The sequence below is a fragment of the Muntiacus reevesi genome, chromosome 18 (genome assembly GCF_963930625.1).
Source record: "Muntiacus reevesi chromosome 18, mMunRee1.1, whole genome shotgun sequence".
Taxonomy (NCBI): domain Eukaryota; kingdom Metazoa; phylum Chordata; class Mammalia; order Artiodactyla; family Cervidae; genus Muntiacus; species Muntiacus reevesi.
The window spans coordinates 51,510,577-51,530,085 of NC_089266.1; the positions used below are offsets into that span (position 1 = coordinate 51,510,577).

A 19,509-nucleotide genomic window follows, 5' to 3' on the forward strand; every position below is an offset into this window, starting at 1 on the left:
ATCAGGGATTGAACCCATTTCCCCTGCATTGACTGGCGGATTCCCAGCCACTGGACCATCATAGAAGTCCCTTTATGTATTTTTTAAAAAATAAAATAACTCACGAGATCACACTAACACTTATAATTCAAATTCAGAATTATAGAATTTTTTAAACTTCTTTATATTACACCTATAACTCATTTCTTCTACTCTGGGAACCTACTTTTTGAAGCCATAGGAAATAAGAGAATTGTAATATATCATAGTGAATCATTCATTTGCTCTATAAAAAGAATTTCAGGAGGGGAACTCAATTCTACCATCAGCTTGAGAAATTCTACCATCAGTTACTGAGAAATGTTTAAAAATTACTTTGCATGTACTCTCATTTCCCTCTGCTGTGTCTGGACAGCTCTGAGGGTTCAGAGCTTGTTTTCTAGTAAATTCTACTGGAAAGGTTAGTGGAACCATATTTCCTAAATTTCTGTGTGTTGAAAATGATTTATATCCTTTATACTCTAAAGCCAGTATTGCTAGATGCAAAATCCTTGGCTTGTGTTTTCTTTCCTTGGATATCTTAAATATTTGATTCCATTTTGTTTTGGTAAAGTCTGATGAACTAATCCTTAGAAATCCTTTGCTAATATTGTCTAGATGCCCAAATAATTTAATTATTTTTCCCGCAGTGCCTGTGCCTTATTTATTTATTGGAAGGTGGTTGCTTTACAGTGTTGTGTTAGCTTCTGCTGTGCAGCAAAGTGGGTCAGCTATACATGTATCCACTCTTTTTAGATTTCCTCCCCTTTTAAGACACCCCAGAGCGTTGAGTGGAGTTCCAATTCTTTTTAAATCCGCTAATTTACTACTGTATATGTTGGGTTTTTTGGGCCCGTATTCTCAAATTGGGCTTCCCTGGTGGCTCAGAGGTTAAAGCGTCTGCCTCCAATGCGGGAGACCCGGGTTTGATCCCTAGGTCGGGAAGATCCCCTGGAGAAGGAAATGGTAACCCACTCCAGTATGCTTGCCTGGAGAATCCCATGAACGGAGGAGCCTGGTAGGAGTCGGACATGACTGAGCGACTTCACTTCACTTCTTCACTTCATTCTCAAGTTACATGTTGGGCTCTTTCAATATATAGTTTTAGATTTCTTAAAGAAAATATTTCCTGAATTACAGTTTTAAATATCTCCTTTGTTTCTACCTTTGGTTTTCTCTCTTGGGACTTTTATTATCTGTGTTTTGAATCTTCTTTGCCTTTGTCTTCAATAATTACCACTTTCTAGTTTTTTTTAGCTCTTTCTTCATTTCTTTTTAACTTTAAAATTTTTCCTTGTTTACTTATTTTTTTTAAAGATATCAGCTGTTGTGTTTATTTGCTCCTATGTTCTTTTAGTTCAGTCTTTATTTCTTAAATAACTTCCTTTTATTTCTAATTCTTCCCTTAGTTCTTTTACTTGATATTTGAGTTTTTCTAATACTGATTTGTGTTATTCTTTCATATCATATTTTCTCAGCTTTTCTTTTCTTCCTGAAGGCTGTCATATTATTTTCTTAATAGTCTTTTAGGTTATTTTGAAATAGGTTACAATTTTGATCTTTGAGTTTGTTTTTCTAGGGTGCTTTCATTGTCTGTAGGAATGTTATTTTACCCTTTATTTTCTCTTTCATTTTGGTAAATAATGCATAACATAAAATTTACCATTTTAACTATTTCTAAGTGTACATTTAGTATTGTGAAGTATATTTACATTGTTGTGTAACTAACTTCCAGAATTTTTTTAGCCTGCAAAACTGAACTGCTTTGCCAGTTAAACAGTAACTCCCCACTTCCCCTTCTCCTCCGATCCTGGCAGCCATCACTCTGCTTTTTCTTTCTATGAATTTGACTACTCTAGATACCTCACATATGTGGAATCTTATTATAGTAGCATCTTGTCACTGACTTCATTCACTTAGCATGTGTTCTTAAGATTCCTCCTCTTCATAGCTTATATCAGAATTCCCTTCCCTTTTCAGGCTGAGTAATATTCCATTGTATGTATATACCATGTTTTATTTATCCATCTATCAGTGGACGTCTGACTTGCTTCTACCTTTTGGTTATTACCAAAGAAACAGAAAACAAAAAGTGCTGACAAAGTTATGGAAAAATTTGAACCTTTGTGCAATGCTGATGAGAATGTAAAATGGTGCGACTACTGTAGAAAACAGCATAACCATACTAATGGGTGTGAGGTAATTCATTGTGGTTTTGATTTATGTCCCCTAGTGGTGTTTTTGAGCATTTTTTCATGTGCTTGTTGGACATTTGTATATCCCTTTTAGAGAAGTGTGTATTCAAGTCCTTTGCTGATTTTTTAAATCAAGTTTTTTGTTGTTTTAGAGTTGTAGGAGTTTATATATCCTGGATGTGAAAGTGTTAGTTGCTCAATCAAGTCTGACTCTTTACAACCCTGTGGACTGTAGCCCACCAGGCTCCTCTGTCCATGGAATTTCCCAGGCAGGAGAGATAGAGTGGTAGTCATTCCCTTCTCTGGGCAATCTTCTTGATCTAGAAATCAAACCCAGGTCTCCTGAATTATAGGCAGAGTCTTTACTGTCTGAGCCACCAGGGAAGCCTCCATATTCTGGATATTGACCCCTTATTAGATATATGATTTACGTATATTTTCTCATTTTTAAGGTTTCTTTTTGCTCTGTTGGTCATGACCTTTGATGGACAGAAATTTTAAATTTTGTTGTAGTCCACTTTGTCTGTTTTGGCTTTTGGTTTCATATCTAGGAAATTCTTACCAACTCCATTGTCATGGAGCTTTTTGCTTAGATTTTCCTGTTGGACTTTTACAACTTTTAAGACTTATGTTTAGATCTTTAGTATATTTTGAGTTAATTTTTGTATGATGGAGGGGTCTAGCTTCATTCTTTTGCATGTGTATAACCAGTTTGATATGTCAATCAGAAATCTGGTGCTTTGCTTTCTGAGAGATTTCCTGGTTCTTCTCTCCTTGTAATCTGGACCTTTTTCTTCATTTGCTTGTATTATTTCTATGCTGTTTATCTTTTATTTTCCTCTTAGCAGTTCCTTTGCAATCTTTAGACCTGTCCTAAAAGACCCTGGATACTCGTTTTTAAGAGTTTAGAGTGACTAGAGTGCATTTAGTTTTTATACTCAGTTGGTATTATATTGAGCAAGTGTTTTTGCAGTTTCTAGTGTCCTGAGGCTTATGATGCTTTTCAGTGATTAACTCTTGACCATTTTGTGGTTTTCCTTTTTTCTGGCCCATTAGATGTCTTATTGCTTCTCTCTCCTTTCTCCTACAGTGTTGGTACAAGGCAGGTCTTTGTGATTATAGTTGGTCTGTCTTTATCTCCTTATGTTTCGGGGGTTGTGGAGATAACCTGTTACCTGCTTTTGTTGTAAGTGTTGTTTGTGAGCTTCTGGTGTTGATGTTCGGTTGCTGTTGCACATTCAGATTTTGAGAGTTTTAGCACCAGTCTGCCATTGTGCCTGTGCTGGCACTGTGACCGCCACAGTGCCTATTGGAAATTCTCAAAGCAAGAATTTTGTTAGAGGTACAGATGGTGCATCGTAGAAATTATAAAAATCTTGTTCCTTAAAAATTAGGTCAAAGAGAAATTTCTAATATTATTATGTGATAGAAATCAGGAATAAGAACTGTTTACTACCTTTTATTAATTGATTGTATTCCAAGGAAGTTGTTTTGGAACAAATTTTAAAAGAAGAAAGAAACTCCAGTTATTTGCACAAGGATGTTGGTTGATTTTTAACAATTGGTGTAATTTGCTATATAATTTATATTTCATAATAACTAAATATAGCACATTTTGACAAATACATACAGTTGCACAATCATTATCATAGTCATGAGTTTTATCACCCTCTGAAGTTATCTGATTTACCCTTTTCAGCTAATCCTTTTTTCTCCCTTCCTGGCCCCTCTGCACCACTGATCTGTTTTTGTCAGTATGCTTTTACTTTTTCAAAATTTCATATAATGGGATTATACAACATATAATCTTTTGTGTCCAGCTCTTTTCCCTTAAATGATTATTCATCTTTCTGTAGTGTTGTATTTACTGAATGGTTATCATGTCAAACCCTGAATGCTGCATCACAACCTTTGAGAGCAAGCAGCCTAGAAATGAAGGGGTTCAGAAGTAGCTGTGTGCTTCTGTAGATGCATTCCTGCCCTCAGCCCTCAGTCTGGTTGGGCAAGTGTGCTTATACATGTAGTTTTAACAGATGTAATCTCACCCAGTCCTTGAGAAATACAGAAGGGAATAATTTTATTCATAAAATCTCTGTAATAGAAATATGAGAAACTTTAAATCTCCAGAGAGAATCTTCTATGGAATCCTGACATATGAAACAGAAATTATATTTAATTACTTTCAATATCATGTGTTACCTTTTTCTATTTTACTCCTTTTTAATCTTAAATATTATCTCCTTTGTTTTTTGTCTCCTTCCTCAACTTCTTAGTGAACTTGAGACTTTTCATTTTTTTGGTATATTTCTTTGGGATTTTAATTTTTCTTGGAGGCTCATTTTTTAAGAGTTCTGTATGTGTTGAAAGTCCTAACTCTTTTCAGAGTAGTTGATATTTTCCTTTGTTTGTATGCTTTTATGCTTCTATCTTTATGTAGAAAAAAAAGTTTGTAGACTCTTGGTCTTTTTATCAGCTCTCTTACTGCTTTTAAACTTAAAACTACTTCTCGGTCCAAATATCAGATACTGTCCTGTATTTTGTTTGTTTCATTGTGGCTTACATTTTTACATTTAAATTGACTGGAGTTTCTGTGTATATAACATCTTTTTCTCTTTTTTTTTTTTGAGGATGGAAATGGAGTTGTTCGTGGTTACTACTTATCTGTGTTTCTGGAACTTTCAGCTGGCTTGCCAGAAACTTCCAAGTAAGACATGCAATTAAGTAACAAACTTTAGTGTGGGTTTACATACCTTCTAAGCACTTTTCATTAACTACTTTTGTTAATACTATATTTTATATCTGTTAAGATATTATACCAGTATGGAATCTCTGGCATAGTATGTTGGCATAGACTGTCAGTTCTCAAATTATATGGCATCAGGACTCTATACTCTTAAATTTTATTGGGAAATCCAAAGAATTTTTCTTTATATGGTTTTATCTGATGATATTTTCTGAATTAGAAATTAAAACAAGAACTTTGAAATTTTTGTTAATTTACTTTAATAGTAAGCCTATTACGTATTAGCATAAGTAACATTTTCTTGAAGAATAACTTTTTCTAAAGCAAATAATACTGAGAAAACATATTGTAAAACACTTCATAATGTATGGCTTTTCAGTTTACTGTAATAAGTTGTTTGGGTTGAAGTATATATACAAAATCTGGCCTAATGGATTTTGAATTTCATATGTAGTTGAAAAAAGCTTTTTACAGTGATCTACAGTTCACATACCACATGAAAGTGAAAGTGTTAGTTGTGCACTCGGGTCCAACTCTTTGCGACCCCATGCACTGTAGCCCTGTAGGCTCCTCTGTCCATGGAATTCTCCAGGCAAGATTGGAGTGGGTAGCCATGCCCTTCTCCAGGGGATCTTCCTGCCATCTGAACCACCAGGAAACCATACCATGAAATTCATCTTATAAATAAGTGTAGAATTCAGTAGATTTTAGAATATTCATTGAGTTCTCCAGCTATCATTGTATCTAATTTCAGAACATTTTTTTTTCTTTTTTAAATTTTTTGGCCATGCCTCTTGGCATGTGGAATATTAGTTCTGCAACGAGGGAGCAAACCTGTGCTCCCACACTGGAAGCACAAAATCTTAACCACTGCTGCCAGGGCATTCTACAGAACATTTTCATCACCCCACAAAGCAACACTGTACTTATTAGCAATCACTTCCCATTCCCACCCAGTTCCTGGCAGCCCTAATCTACTTTTTTTTAGGGAGGAACACTTTAAAAAGCAATTTTAGATAATTGTGAATCATCTTTGATATTACCCCAAAATTGAACAAGTGCTTGTTTGTTAAATGTAATTTGTAGCATGAAATCTGGAACCCTATCAGTGAATTTTATTTCACTCTGTTACACCATAATCTGTTGGTTTGATTTGAGATATGTGTTTCCAGTTATGGCATAATAGTGATAACCCTTTTTTCTATAACAACCAAAAAGGAAAACATTTCCTCGACACCAGACCTGAGGCAGCAAATGAAAGCAGTGCCTGAGAGACGGGAAATAAATCAGATCTGTGATTGCCTCACTTAACCTTGAGAGAGTTTTCAGGCCATAACACATGGAGGCAGAAATGTAACAGTCTGGCTAACTCCTTGAGTTGAGGAGATAGTGCTGAGTGTCCAGGAAGACCAGCATACCTAGAATGCAGTGGACAGAACACCAGAAGAGAGATCTGTACAAAGAACTCCAGAGATTTGGAAGGCGTTCTCTTCAAATATGAGAAGGGCATGGCACCCCACTCCAGTGTTCTTGCCTGGAGAATCCCATGGACAGAGGAGCTGGGCGGGCTATAGTTCATGGGGTTGCAAAGAATCGGATACAACTCAGTGACTGACACACACTCTTCAGATATTCTGCAGAGTATTGAGTAGGGCATGCTTGTAAAGAAAGCTAACTGAGGTTGGGGGAAGGACCATCTGGGAAGGTTTAGAGGGAGTGGTACCTGGTGCCTGGTACAGGGCCAGTAATTGTGTTGTTTGCATCACTCTAGTGGTAACTTATAATCCATGGAGCACTGAATGAACTACACAGGAAATTTTTGCCTCCCTATTGGAGAACAGTCCTAGAATGGACATTACTCCAGACCCATCTAACAAATAAAAGCAAGACTGAAAGAATTGAATTGTTCTGGTAACCTAACAGTAGTCTAGAGCAGAGCTCAAGAAAACTCATAAGATTACAAAAATTACAAAAATATCCAGCAGAAATCCCTTGCATTCCTATATTCTAACAATGAGAAAACAGAAAGAGAAATTAAGGAAGCAATTCCATTCACCATTGCAATGAAAAGAATAAAATACTTAGGAATATATCTACCTAAAGAAACAGAAGACCTATATATAGAAAACTATAAAACACTGCTGAAAGAAATCAAAGAGGACACAAATAGATGAAGAAATATACCATGTTCATGGATTGGAAGAATCAATATAGTGAAAGTGAGTATACTACTCACAGCAATCTATAGATTCAATGCAATCCCTGTCAAGCTACCAATGGTATTTTTCAGAGAACTAGAACAAGTAATTTCACAATTTGTATGGAAATACAAAAAACCTCAAATAGCCAAAGCAATCTTGAGAAAGAAGAATGGAACTGGAGGAATCAACCTGCCTGACTTCAGACTCTACTACAAAGCCACAGTCATCAAGACCGTATGGTACTGGCACAAAGACAGAAATATAGATCAATGGAACAAAATAGAAAGCCCAGAGATAAATCCACATACCTATGGACACCGTATCTTCAACAAAGGAGGCAAGAATATACAATGGAGAAAAGACAATCTCTTTAACAAGTGGTGCTGGGAAAACTGGTCAACCACTTGTAAAAGAATGAAACTAGAATGCTTTCTAACACCATACACAAAAATAAACTCAAAATAGATTACAGATCTAAATGTAAGACCAGAAACTATAAAACTCCTAGAGGAAAACATAGGCAAAACACTCTCCGACATAAACAACAGCGGGATCCTCTATGAATTCACCTCCCAGAATATTGGAAATAAAAGCAAAAATAAATGGGACCTAATTAAAATTAAAAGCTTCTGCACAGCACGGGAAACTATAAGCAAGGTGAAAGACAGCCTTCAGAATGGGAGAAAATAATAGCAAATGAATAACAGACAAAGAATTAATCTCAAAAGTATACAAGCCACTCCTGCAGCTCAATTCCAGAAAAATAAATGACCTAATCAAAAGTGGGTCAAAGAACTAAATAGACATTTCTCCAAAGAAGACATACGGATGGCTAACATACACATGAAAAGATGCTCAACATCACTCATTATCAGAGAAATGCAAATCAAAAGCACAATGAGGTACCATTTCACACCAGTCAGAATGGCTGCTATCCAAAAGTCTACAAGCAATAAATGCTGGAGAGGGTGTGGAGAAAAGGGAACCCTCTTACATTGTTGGTGGGAATGCAAACTAGTACAGCCACTATGGAAAACAGTGTGGAGATTCCTTAAAAAACTGGAAATAGAACTGCCATATGACCTGGCAGTCCCACTGTTGGGCATACACACCGAGGAATCCAGAATTGAGACAGACACGTGTACCCCAATGTTCATAGCAGTACTGTTTATACTAGCCAGGAAATGGAAGCAACCTAGATGTCCATCAGCAGACGAATGGATAAGAAAGCTGTGGCAAAACCAATACAATATTGTAAAGTTAAATAAATAAATAAATAAAACTGAGAAAAAATAAAAAGATTACAAAAATATCCAGCACCCAACAAAGCTAAGGTTACATTATCTGTTATTCATTCAAAGATTAATTGGCATGCAAAGAGGCAGGAAGACATAACCAATACTGAGGAGAGTAAGCAGTTGATTTGAGCAAGAACTGTTTTTTTATTTTTCAATGTGAGTTATATCTATTGATATTTTATGAATTAGAAATGAAAACATTAAAAATTTAATTTATTTATAATAAACTAATTGCATATTAACATAAATTACATTTCTATGAGTAGTAACTTTTTCTAAAACAAAATAATATTTGATGAGAAAACTTGTTTTACATTTTTGGACATCTTTGTATGGCTTAAAAAGACAACTAGTTTCTCATTTGAGAATTAGGAGAAAATATTTTTCTCAGTTTTTATAACTACATTCCATCTGTTCAAAAGTTGAATAGAGATAAGGAAGATACCAAAAATTTGTACTGAACTTCTTGAGAATGAACTAACTATATTTGAAATATAGAATACACTGGATGGCATGAATGACAGATTAGATACTGCAGAAGAAAGGATTAATTAATGAGTTAAGAAAGAATTAATTAATGAATTAATGGACTTGAAGGCATTATCTATAGAAACTATTCAAAATGTGAACATAGAGAATAGAATTCTAAAATATGAAACAACTTGAAGTAGCTTAATGTACAACTATCTGGAGTCCTTGAAGAAGGGGATGGGAAGGAAAAAGTAAATACTTTCCAAACTTGATGAAAGCTTTAAGCTCATGGATCCAGAAGTTTAGTGAACTATAAGCACATGAAACATGAAGGAAACATCAAAGTACGTGGTAATCAAATTGCTTAAAACCAATGATAAACAAAATGTCTTAAACTGGCAGTGAAAAAAAAGGTAATTAAATTTAGAGGCACAAAGGAAAGGGTGAAATCAGGTTTCTCACTGGAAACAATACAAGTGAAATGATAATATAGCAACATTTTAAAAAGATTGAAAGAAGCAAACGTTAACCTAAAATTTTATAATCAGCAAGAATATATTTTAAAAAATACAGTGAGACTAAGACATTTTCAGATCTGAACTAGAAGAAATGTTAAAGTGCATGCTTCAGACAGGGTAAATAATACCAGTTGGACCTCTGAATTTAAACAAAGAAATGAAGAGCACCAGAAATGGAAATTACTTGGGTAAATAAAGCTTTTTTTCTGTTACCAAGGTAATTTTAAGTGATAATTGACAATATAATCAAAAGCAGTAGCATTATATTTCAAGGTTTTTAATATATTTAGAAGCAAAAATCACAACAAAAACATTGGTATAAAGGCCAAAAGAGGAACTTCCTAGGTGGTCCAGTGGTCAAAATCTGCCTGCCAATCCTGGAGACACGGGTTTAATCACTGGTCCTGGAAGGTCCTACATGCCACAGAGCAGCTGACCCTGTGCATCACAACCAGTGAGCCTACGCTCTAGAGCCCATGAGCCTCAATTACTGAAGCTTTCATGCCTCGAGCACGCTCTCTGCAGCAAGAGAAGCCCGGGCACTGCAGCTAGAAAATACCCCTGCTCACCGCAGCTAGAGAGAGCCTGTGTGCAGCAATGAAGACCCAGTGAAACCAGAAATAAACAAATAATTGTTTTAAAAGGCCAAACGATTAGAGCATGGAAGTATAATGTAAGATTCTGACACTATATGTGAAGTGGTATAATAACAATTAAAGCTAGACTGTGATATGTTAAAGATACATACTATCCTATTATTTTTTCTTGCCTCTTATAACAAATTACCAGGAATTTGGCAGCTTAAAACAACAGAAGACATTTCCCTCACATTTCTGGAGGCCAGAAACCCAAAAACCATTGCTAGGCCAAAATCAGGGTTTCAGTAGAGTTGTGCTAGCTCCAGTTTCACTAAGGGAGATCTGTTTCTCGCCTCTTCCAGCTTCTGCTTACTGCCAGCATTCTTGGGCTTATGACAGTGTCGCTCCTACCTCTGCCTGTGGTCACGCTGCCTTAGCTTTTTTTTGTCTCTGTCAGATCTTGCTCTGCTTTTCTCTTACAGTGGCATTCATGGTTACCTTTAGGGTACACATGGGTTTTCCAGGATAGTCCCCTCATCTCAGGATCCTTGGCTTAATTGCGACTGTGTATTCCCATTCATAGTTTCCGAGAATTAAGATGTCAATACCTTGGGGACACTGTTCAGCCTCCCATAACTATAAACTATAAAGCCACTGCTAAAATGACAAAGATGTTTAGTTTATAAAGCAATGGTAGGGATAAAATTGAAGCAAATCCTAGTCTTAAAGTAGGCAGAAAAAGATAAGTGGTAACAAAACACAGATGGGAGGAATATCAAGATGTGACACCATAAATGGTCCAAACACTCCAATTAAAAAGTGGAAATTGTCAGATTGGCTAGAAAAGCAAAACTCAAGTGTATGCCAAACCCAAGAAATATGCTTTAAATGTAAAGATAAACCATACTAATCAAAACCAAGTTGGAGATGTTACTTTAATATCCAAGTAGATTTCAAAGGAAAGCATATTACCAGAGATAAAGAAGTTTATTTCATAGTTATAAAAGGATCAGTTTTAGTCATACATACATACATCAGACATACAATGATTATAAATATTTCTGTTTATACTCTGGTAACAGATTTTGAAAATGCACAAAGCAAAAACTGATAGAAGTATAAGAAGAAATAGAAATTCTTCTCTCAGTTGATATAGCACATAAGCAGAAATCATCAAGGACATAGTAAATCTGGATAGCCTGACCCAGCCTGACTTGCTGGACATTTATAGACTCTTTGATCCAACGGTGGCAGAATGCAAATTATTCTTAAGTGTGCACAAAATATTTACCAAGAAAGACCATATTCTGGAACGTAAAATATGTCTGAAAAAATTCAAAAATATTCAAATCATTCAGATTTTTTTTTACTGTAATGAATTCAATTTAGATGTTTGTAATAGATATTTTAAAAATCTGACATAGTTGAAAGGTAAATAACACACTTCTAAATAACCCCTGGATCCAAGAGGAAATAATAATAGATTTAAAAAATTTTTTGAACTGAAGTGAAAACACAGCATACCAGAATTTGTAGTATATTGCTAAAGCAATAGGTAGGGGAAAATTTATATGATTAAATGCCCATATAAGTGAAAATCAGAAAGGCCTTAAATAAATGTCAACATCTGTTTTAATAAACTAGAGAAAAGAACAAGTTAAATGAAAAGTAAACAGAATAAAAATAATAACAAAGATAAAAAATGCAATGAAATAAACATGCAATAGAGAAAATCATTGAAATCTAAAGGACAACATTTAAAGTCTAACGCTAAGGACTGATGTTGAAACTGAAACTCCAATACTTGGGCCACCTGATGTTGAGAGCTGACTCATTGCAAAAGACCCTGATGCTGGGAAAGATTGAGGGCAGGAGGAGAAGGGGACGACAGAGGATGAGATGGTTGAATGGCATCATCCACTCGATGGACATGGGTTTGGCTGGACTCCAGGAGTTGGTGATGGACAGGGAGGCCTGGCATGTTGTGGTTCATGGGGTTGCAAAGAGTTGGACACGACTGAGCGACTGAACTGAACTCAACTGTATAACTGAAGATAAATAATAAAGCCATAGTATCAGCATAATACAACATCATATTAGCATAGGAAACATGATCAATGGAATATACAGATGTTCATGATCCAAAAATAGAGCAGTTCTCTGAAACCTTGTGTAAGACGAAATGGTTTCAAGTAGAGAAGCAATTACCTTGAGACATACCTTGCTAACAGATGCACAGAATATAACAGGATAAAGTATATATGCTTACAGACACAGCTCAAAGCTATGGCAGCTTGATACTGAGATGCTGGGTATAGTTCCTTGGGAAGGAGGTTGGTGGTGACACTTGCTGCTTGGAGCATGCTCCATAATGGCTCGCTACAAACCAAGCACTGAATGCTATTTTCACTTTTCAGCTTTTTTGTTGTTGTTGTAAAAGTGAAGTTTTTCTTGGTTAGCAAAAACAAGTACTAGTGTAGACCCTTTTTTAAAAAGTAAAATGGTGGAAAGAGAATGTTAAAAAAACTGGGGATACCTATGTTACAACTCCAGAAATAAATGCACTTTCATTAGGAAATTAGTGGTTGAAAAAGGTGGAAAGACAGTGCTGTGGGGAAGGTGTAATCTTTTCAACAAATTGTGCTTGAACGTTTGAATATTCATGTGCAAAAAAATGGAACTTGGATCCGTACCTCACACTATATACTTAAACTAACTGAAAATTGATCCTAGACCTAGATTTAAGTTGTAAAATAATAAAACTTGCTGGAAATAACACAAGAGGAAATGCACCTTTGTCTTGGCATCATTATTTTAGTTAAAATGCAAAAGCACAATCCATAGAAGGAACACATTTGTAAGTTAGACTTCATGAGAATTATAAAGTTCTCTTCCTCAGATTACGTGGAGTTGTACTGACAATAGATAAACAAGGTCGCTTCCCCATATTCGCAAAAAGTTTGTCTGACACCCCATAAAGAAGGTATATACATGGCAAAATAAGCCTGTGTAAGATGTTTATAGCATTAGTCATTAGGGAAACAAATTTATCTACAATACAGTACTACCGTGTCCTATTAGAGTAGCTATAATTACAAAGATCATACCATGTGTTGGCAAGAATATAGAGAAATCTGAAGTCTTAGAATTTAGAGAAATCTGAAATCTTAGATGTTTCTGGTGGGAATATAAAATGGATACAATGACTTCTGTAAACAAGTTGGTGATTTTGTTAAAAAGTAAACATACACTTCTGTATGACTCAGTCACACCACTCTTAAATATTTATCTCAGAGAAAAGGAACTAGATATCCAACAAAGTCTTATAGAAATGTTCATAGTAACTACATTTTGAATAGCCAAGTAAAATCAACGCTAATGGCCATCAACAGATGAATTAGTAAGTTTTGCTATGGCTAGACAATGGAATAACACTTAGCAATAAAAAATAATGAACTATTGACACATGTGACAATAGGACTTTTAAATTAATGATTTTAAATGAAAGGAGCCAGATTAAAAAGAACACATATAAATGATTCTATTTATATAAACCTCTAGAAAAATGCAAACTATTCTGTAGTGACAGTGCAGATGTGTGGTTGCTGAGAGATGGTTGGTTGGAAGGTGTAGGGAGAAGGTAAGAAGAATTATGAGAGGCAGAGGAGACTCTGGGAATGGTGGATGTGTGTGTTGGTTGCTATACTGGTGATGGTTTTATGGATATATGTAAATATGTGTCTGACTTACCAGTTACACACCTAAGTTCCACGTCATTAAAACTTTTATCTATGGCTGTGCTAAGTCTGCATTGCTGCGCTGGCGTTTTCTCTGGTTGTAGTGGGCGGGGCCGCTCTCTCTGCAGGCTTGTTGCGGTGGTTCCGTTTGCTGTAGGGCATGAGCTCTGGGGTGCGGGCTTCACTAGCTGCAGCTGGCGATCGCGATCGAGGACTCAGGCACTCAACAGTGGTGGCCCACGGGCGTAGTTGCTCCACCACATGTGGGCTCTTCCTAGACCAGGGATGGAACCTGTATCCTCTGCATCGCAAGTTGGTGTCTTAACCACTGGACCACCAGAAAAGGCCCATTTCATTAAAACTTACTCAGAAAAACAATTAAAACTTTATTGGCCTGTCTTATGCTTTGCATGAATCTTTTACTCATGCGTGACTTTGTAACACCATGGGTTAATCATTTAGAAAATAATGATTTACCAAATACAGTTGATACATTTCATCAGGCAATATCAGTCACATTCATTGATACCACCATTTTCATAATAAAAGTCTTAAAATGTGAAAAGCTTTTAAGTTCATGTGGCGCATACAAGATTTCCAGGATTATGTTTTTGTTTTTTTTTTGCTTGAAAGTGTGTTTTATCACTGGCAACAGATACTGACAGTCCTTTTCCTTAGTTATTTTGGTCCAGAACATGTCTGCTGGGTATCTACAACTGAATAACTATTGCTTGTCAGTTCTTTCAGTTTGTTTCACAAAAATGACTGATCTTGGAACTCAGTTGAACAGAATGCTTTTTTCCAAGGCATCCATTGCAGCACAAGTACTTTTTGTATGTTTCCCATTTGTGACACCAAGTGTTGAGGTTTAATAACATTTGTCATTTTTACTACTTCTTCAAAGATATTTTTCAGAGACATTGAACTTTTTTTTTCCCCACCTGAAAATATGTAGCAGTGAATAGTATGATTACTGGTACATTTTAACTACCATTGCTTTTGCACCATTAGTGAAAATGTCAAATGGTGAAAAAGGCAAATAACAGCATTATTACAAAGATTGGTTTTGACTTTTTGGATCACTGAAAGAATCATAGGAACTGACCCCCAATAACACAACCTCTGACATAGACTAACCTTAGTGCAGAATATTCTTGCCACCACTCGTGAGTCAGGCTATGAATAAAGCTGGTAGTACAGAAAGGATTCTGGCCTCTGAGTTGTAACTGTTATTATGTTTTAGTTATAACTCTGTTCCAGATCTGTGATCTGAACCAGTGGACTGTTACTGTTGGACCTCTTGTTGCTATAATAGCTAACATCTGCTGAATGTGCACATACTCTGTGCTCTGCACTATGCCTTACATAACTCATTCTGCGTTACTGCCACCTCATGTGCTGTCGCTGCTGTTATCACTCCCATTTTACAGACGGAAGTATAACAGCTAAATTATTCACCTAAGTTCAGCATTGTTAAAATCCAATCTGTTTAACATAGATTTTTCTTTCCCTGTATTCTTCGTTCTTAACACTTGATGATGGACAGAATTCTAAGAAGCTTAGTGATTATAGGGTTTTGCTCATAACCCTGTTGCTACCATTAATCTTGATTCTCTTCTTGTCTCTTGACTAATTTATTTTCTAATCTGTGTATAGGCATAACTCAGAGATACTGCAGGTTTTGTTCTAGACCACTGCAATAAAGCAAGTCACATAAAAGTTATGTTTAAATTATACTATAGTCTATTAAGTGTGTGATAGTAGTATGTCTCAGAAAACAGTATACATATCTAATTTAAAACACTTTATTGCTATAAAACGCAAACCATCACTGAGTCATCAGTGGGTCATAATTCTTTGCTGGTGGAAGGTTTTGCCTCGATATTTGGTGGCTGCTGTCTGATCAGGGTAGTGATTTCTGAAGGCTAGGGTGGGTGTAGCAACTTCTTTAAATAAGATAACAGTGAAGTTTGCAGCATTGATTGACTTGTCATCTCATGAATGGTTTCTCTGTAGCATGCATTGCTGTTCGATAGCATTTTACTCACAGTAGAACTTTCAGATTTGGAGTCAATCCTCGAAAATCCTGACTTTGCTTTGTCGACTATTGTTGCCCGACTTTTTTGTGACCCTGTGGGTTATAGCCCGCTATGCTCCTCTCTGCATGGGATTTTCCAGGCAAGAATACTAGAATGGATTGCCATTTCCTTCGCCAGTGCTTTGTCAACTAAATTTATGTAACTAATATTCTAAATCCTTTGTTGTCATTTCAACAGTCTTCACAGTATCTTTACCTGGAGTAGATTGTGTCTCAAGAAACCTTTTTTTTTCTCATTCATCGAAAGTAGCTCCTTATCCATTAAAGTTTTATTGAGATGGTAGCAGTTCAGTCACATCTTTAGGCTCTACTGATTCTAATTCTCTTGCTGTTTCTGCCATATCTGCAGTTACTTCCTCCACTGAGATCTTCAACTCGTTAAAAGTCGTTTGTGAGATTTGGAGTCAAGTTCTTTCAAACTCCTCTTAATGTTGATTTCCCAACCTCTTCCCACAAATCATGAATAGTCTTTTTGGCATCTAGAAAGGATAATCATTTCCAGGTTTTCAATTTACTTTGCCTGGATCCATCAGAGCAATTACTACAGCAGTTATTGCCTTATGAAGAGTTGAAAGTCAAAATTACTCCTTATCTGTGGGCTGCAGAATGGATGTGTGTGAGAAGGCCTGAAAGCAACATTAATTTTGTACATCTCCATCAGAACTCTTGGGTGGCCAGGTGCATTGTCAATGAGCAGTAATACTTTGCAAAAAGTTTTTTTTTTTCCAGAACAGTAAATCTCAACAGTGGGCTTAAAATATTCAGTTAACCACAGGTAAAGAGATGGGTTGTCCTCAAGCTTTGTTCTTTTTATAGAGCAAAGGCAGAGTTAGTTTAGCATAGTTCTTAAGGGCTCTAGGATTATTCAGAATGGTAAATGAGCATTAGCTTCAACTTAAAGTCACCAGCTACATTAGCTTCTGACAAAACTCAGCCTGTCCTTGGATGCTTTGAAGCCAGACATTACTTCTGGATAGCTTGTTGCAGCTTCTATACCAGCTTGCGCTTTTATGTTATGAAGATGTTATGTTATGTTTTTATGTTATGAAGCTTCGTTCCTTCAGTCTCAGGAACCAGCCCCTGGTAGCTTTAAACTTTTCTCCTACTTCTTCTTCGTCTCTCTCAGCCTTTATGGAATTGAGACTTAGGACCTTGCTGTGGATTAAGCTTTGGCTTAGGGGAGTGTTGTAGCTTGTTTGTTCTTCTATTTGGACCACTAAAACTTTCTCCATGTCATCAGTGATACTGTTTAGCTTTTTAAATTGTGTGTTCAGTGGAGTAACACTTTTAACTTCCTGTAAGAATTTTTCCTTTGCATTCATAGCCTGGTTAACTGTTTGACACGAGTGGCCTAACTCAACAGCCTCTCTTGTCTTTCAGCATGTCTTCCTCACTAACCTTAATCATTTCTAGCTTTTGATTTAAAATAAGACGTGAGAGTTTTCCTTTCACTTGAACACTTAAAGGCCATTAATTTGTCTAATTTCAGTATTATTATGTCTCAGGAATGGGAAGGCCTAAGAGGCAAGGAAAGAAATTGGGGAGGAGGGGCAGGGAAGACAGATGCTGATAGGTAAAGCAGTCAGAACACACACAACGTTTATCAGTTAAGTTTGTCGTTAGATATGGTTTGTGGCACCCCAAAACAATTGCATCAGAGGTCACTGGTCATAGATCATGATTACAGATATAACAATAATGATGTAAAAGTTTGAAAGATTGTGAGCATTACTAACTGACATAGATGTGAAGTGACTAAGTGCTGTTGGGAAAGTGGAGCCAAATGGACTTGCTTGATGCATGGTTGCCACAGACCCTCAGTGTGTGACAGTGTGATACCTCTGAAGCACAAAAAACCAAAAGGACGATAAAACACGGTGTGTCTGTACCTGTGTTTCCACCTTCCTAAGACTCTCCTCTGGCTGGTAGGTAGATTCTGTGACATTTCTCTTGCTTTTGGTGCCGGTTTCATTTTGGAAGCTTTTATTGTTGATATATACACTTCGGGAGCTTAAAGTTTACATTATAAATAGTAGTAATATTGTCAGTGATAATGAAATACTATCATTCAGGATATTAAGGCTTAATATTAGAATGGTGTATTTGCTAGATATTATCTGAATACCTTAATGAGACTGTTCTGTTTGGACAAAAGCAGACGCCTTATCTTTGGGTTTTGTTTTTCTTTCCTTTTTTTTGGCTGTGCTATGCAGCATGTGCTGCTGCCCTCAATATGGCATCAAATTTGGAAAACTCAAGTGGCCCCAGGACTGGAAAAGGTCAGTTTGCATTCCAATTCCAAAGAAAGGCAGTGCCAAAGAATGCTAAAACTACTGCATAATTGCCTGCATCTCACATGCTAGCAAAATAATGCTCAAAATTCTCCAAGCCAGGCTTCAACAGTACGTGAACCGTGAACTTTCAGATGTTCAAGCTGGATTTAGAAAAGGCAGAGGAACCAGAGGTCAAATTGCCGACATCCATTGGATCATTGAAAAAGCGAGAGTTCCAGAAAAACATTTATTTCTGCTTTATTGACTACGCCAAAGCCTTTGACTCTGTGGATCACAACAAACTGTGCAAAATTCTTCAAGAGATGGGAATACCAGAGCACCTGACCTGCCTCCTGAGAAATCTGTATGCAGGTCAGGAAGCAACAGTTAGAACTGGACATGGAACAACACAGTGGTTCCAAATGGGGAAGGGAGTACATCAGGGCTGTATATTGTCACCCTGCTTATTTAGCTTATATTCAGAGTACATTATGAGAAATGCTGGGCTGGATGAAGCACAAGCTGTAATCAAGATTGCCGGGAGAAATATCAATAACCTCAGATATGCAGATGACACCACCCTTGTGGCAGAAAGTGAAGAAGAACTAAAGACCCTCTTGATGAAAGCGAAAGAGGAGAGTGAAAAAGTTGGCTTAAAGAGTGAAAAAGTTGGCTTAAAGCTCAGCATTCAGAAAACTAAGCTCACCCAGTGTTGAAGCATCAAAACTTCGTTCTTTTATATGACTGAACAATATTCCATTGTATGTATGTACCTCAATTTGTTTATCCACTCATCTGTTGATGGACATATGGATTGTTTCCATCTTTTGGCTATTATGAGTAATCCTGCTGTAAATATTTCATGTACAAGTTTTTATATGGGCATAGGTTTTCATTTCTTTTGAATATATTCCAGTAGTGGAATTGCTAGGTTATATGGTAATTGTGTGTTTTTAACATTTTGAGGAACTGCCAAACTGTTTTCTCAGTGACTGTATTATTTCCCATTTTTAGATTATATTTTATAGGCATTGTAGTGAATCTGAAATGGTATCTCATTGTGATTTTGACCTGCATTTCCTTAGTGACTGGTGAGGTTGAGCATCTTTTCATGTTTTGTTTTGTTTTGTTTTCCATTTGTATATATTCGTTGGAGAAAAGAGAAATGTCTATTCAAGTTCATTGTTCGTTTTTAAATTAGGTTGCTTATTAGGTCTCTTAATTACTGAGTTCCAAGAATTCTCTATATATTTTTATACTAAATCCTTATCAGACATGGATTTGAAAATTTACTTTCATTCTGTGAGTTGTCTTTTCAGTTTCTTGATAGTGTCTTGTGATGCACGAAAATTTAAAATTTTTGTGAAGTCCAAGTTACC

At 36.2% G+C, this 19,509-nt stretch overlaps 1 protein-coding gene across 2 annotated transcripts in view; it reads left to right on the plus strand.

Annotated features, from left to right (window-relative positions):
- TRIM37 (tripartite motif containing 37) overlaps positions 1 to 19,509 on the plus strand; it is a 127,969-nt gene that overhangs the window by 43,926 nt on the left and 64,534 nt on the right. For both annotated transcript variants that reach the window (XM_065910108.1, XM_065910109.1), the window contains exon 12: positions 4,841 to 4,917. In XM_065910108.1, coding sequence (XP_065766180.1) covers positions 4,841 to 4,917 — 77 coding nt within the window. The remainder of the gene's footprint in view (positions 1 to 4,840; positions 4,918 to 19,509) is intronic.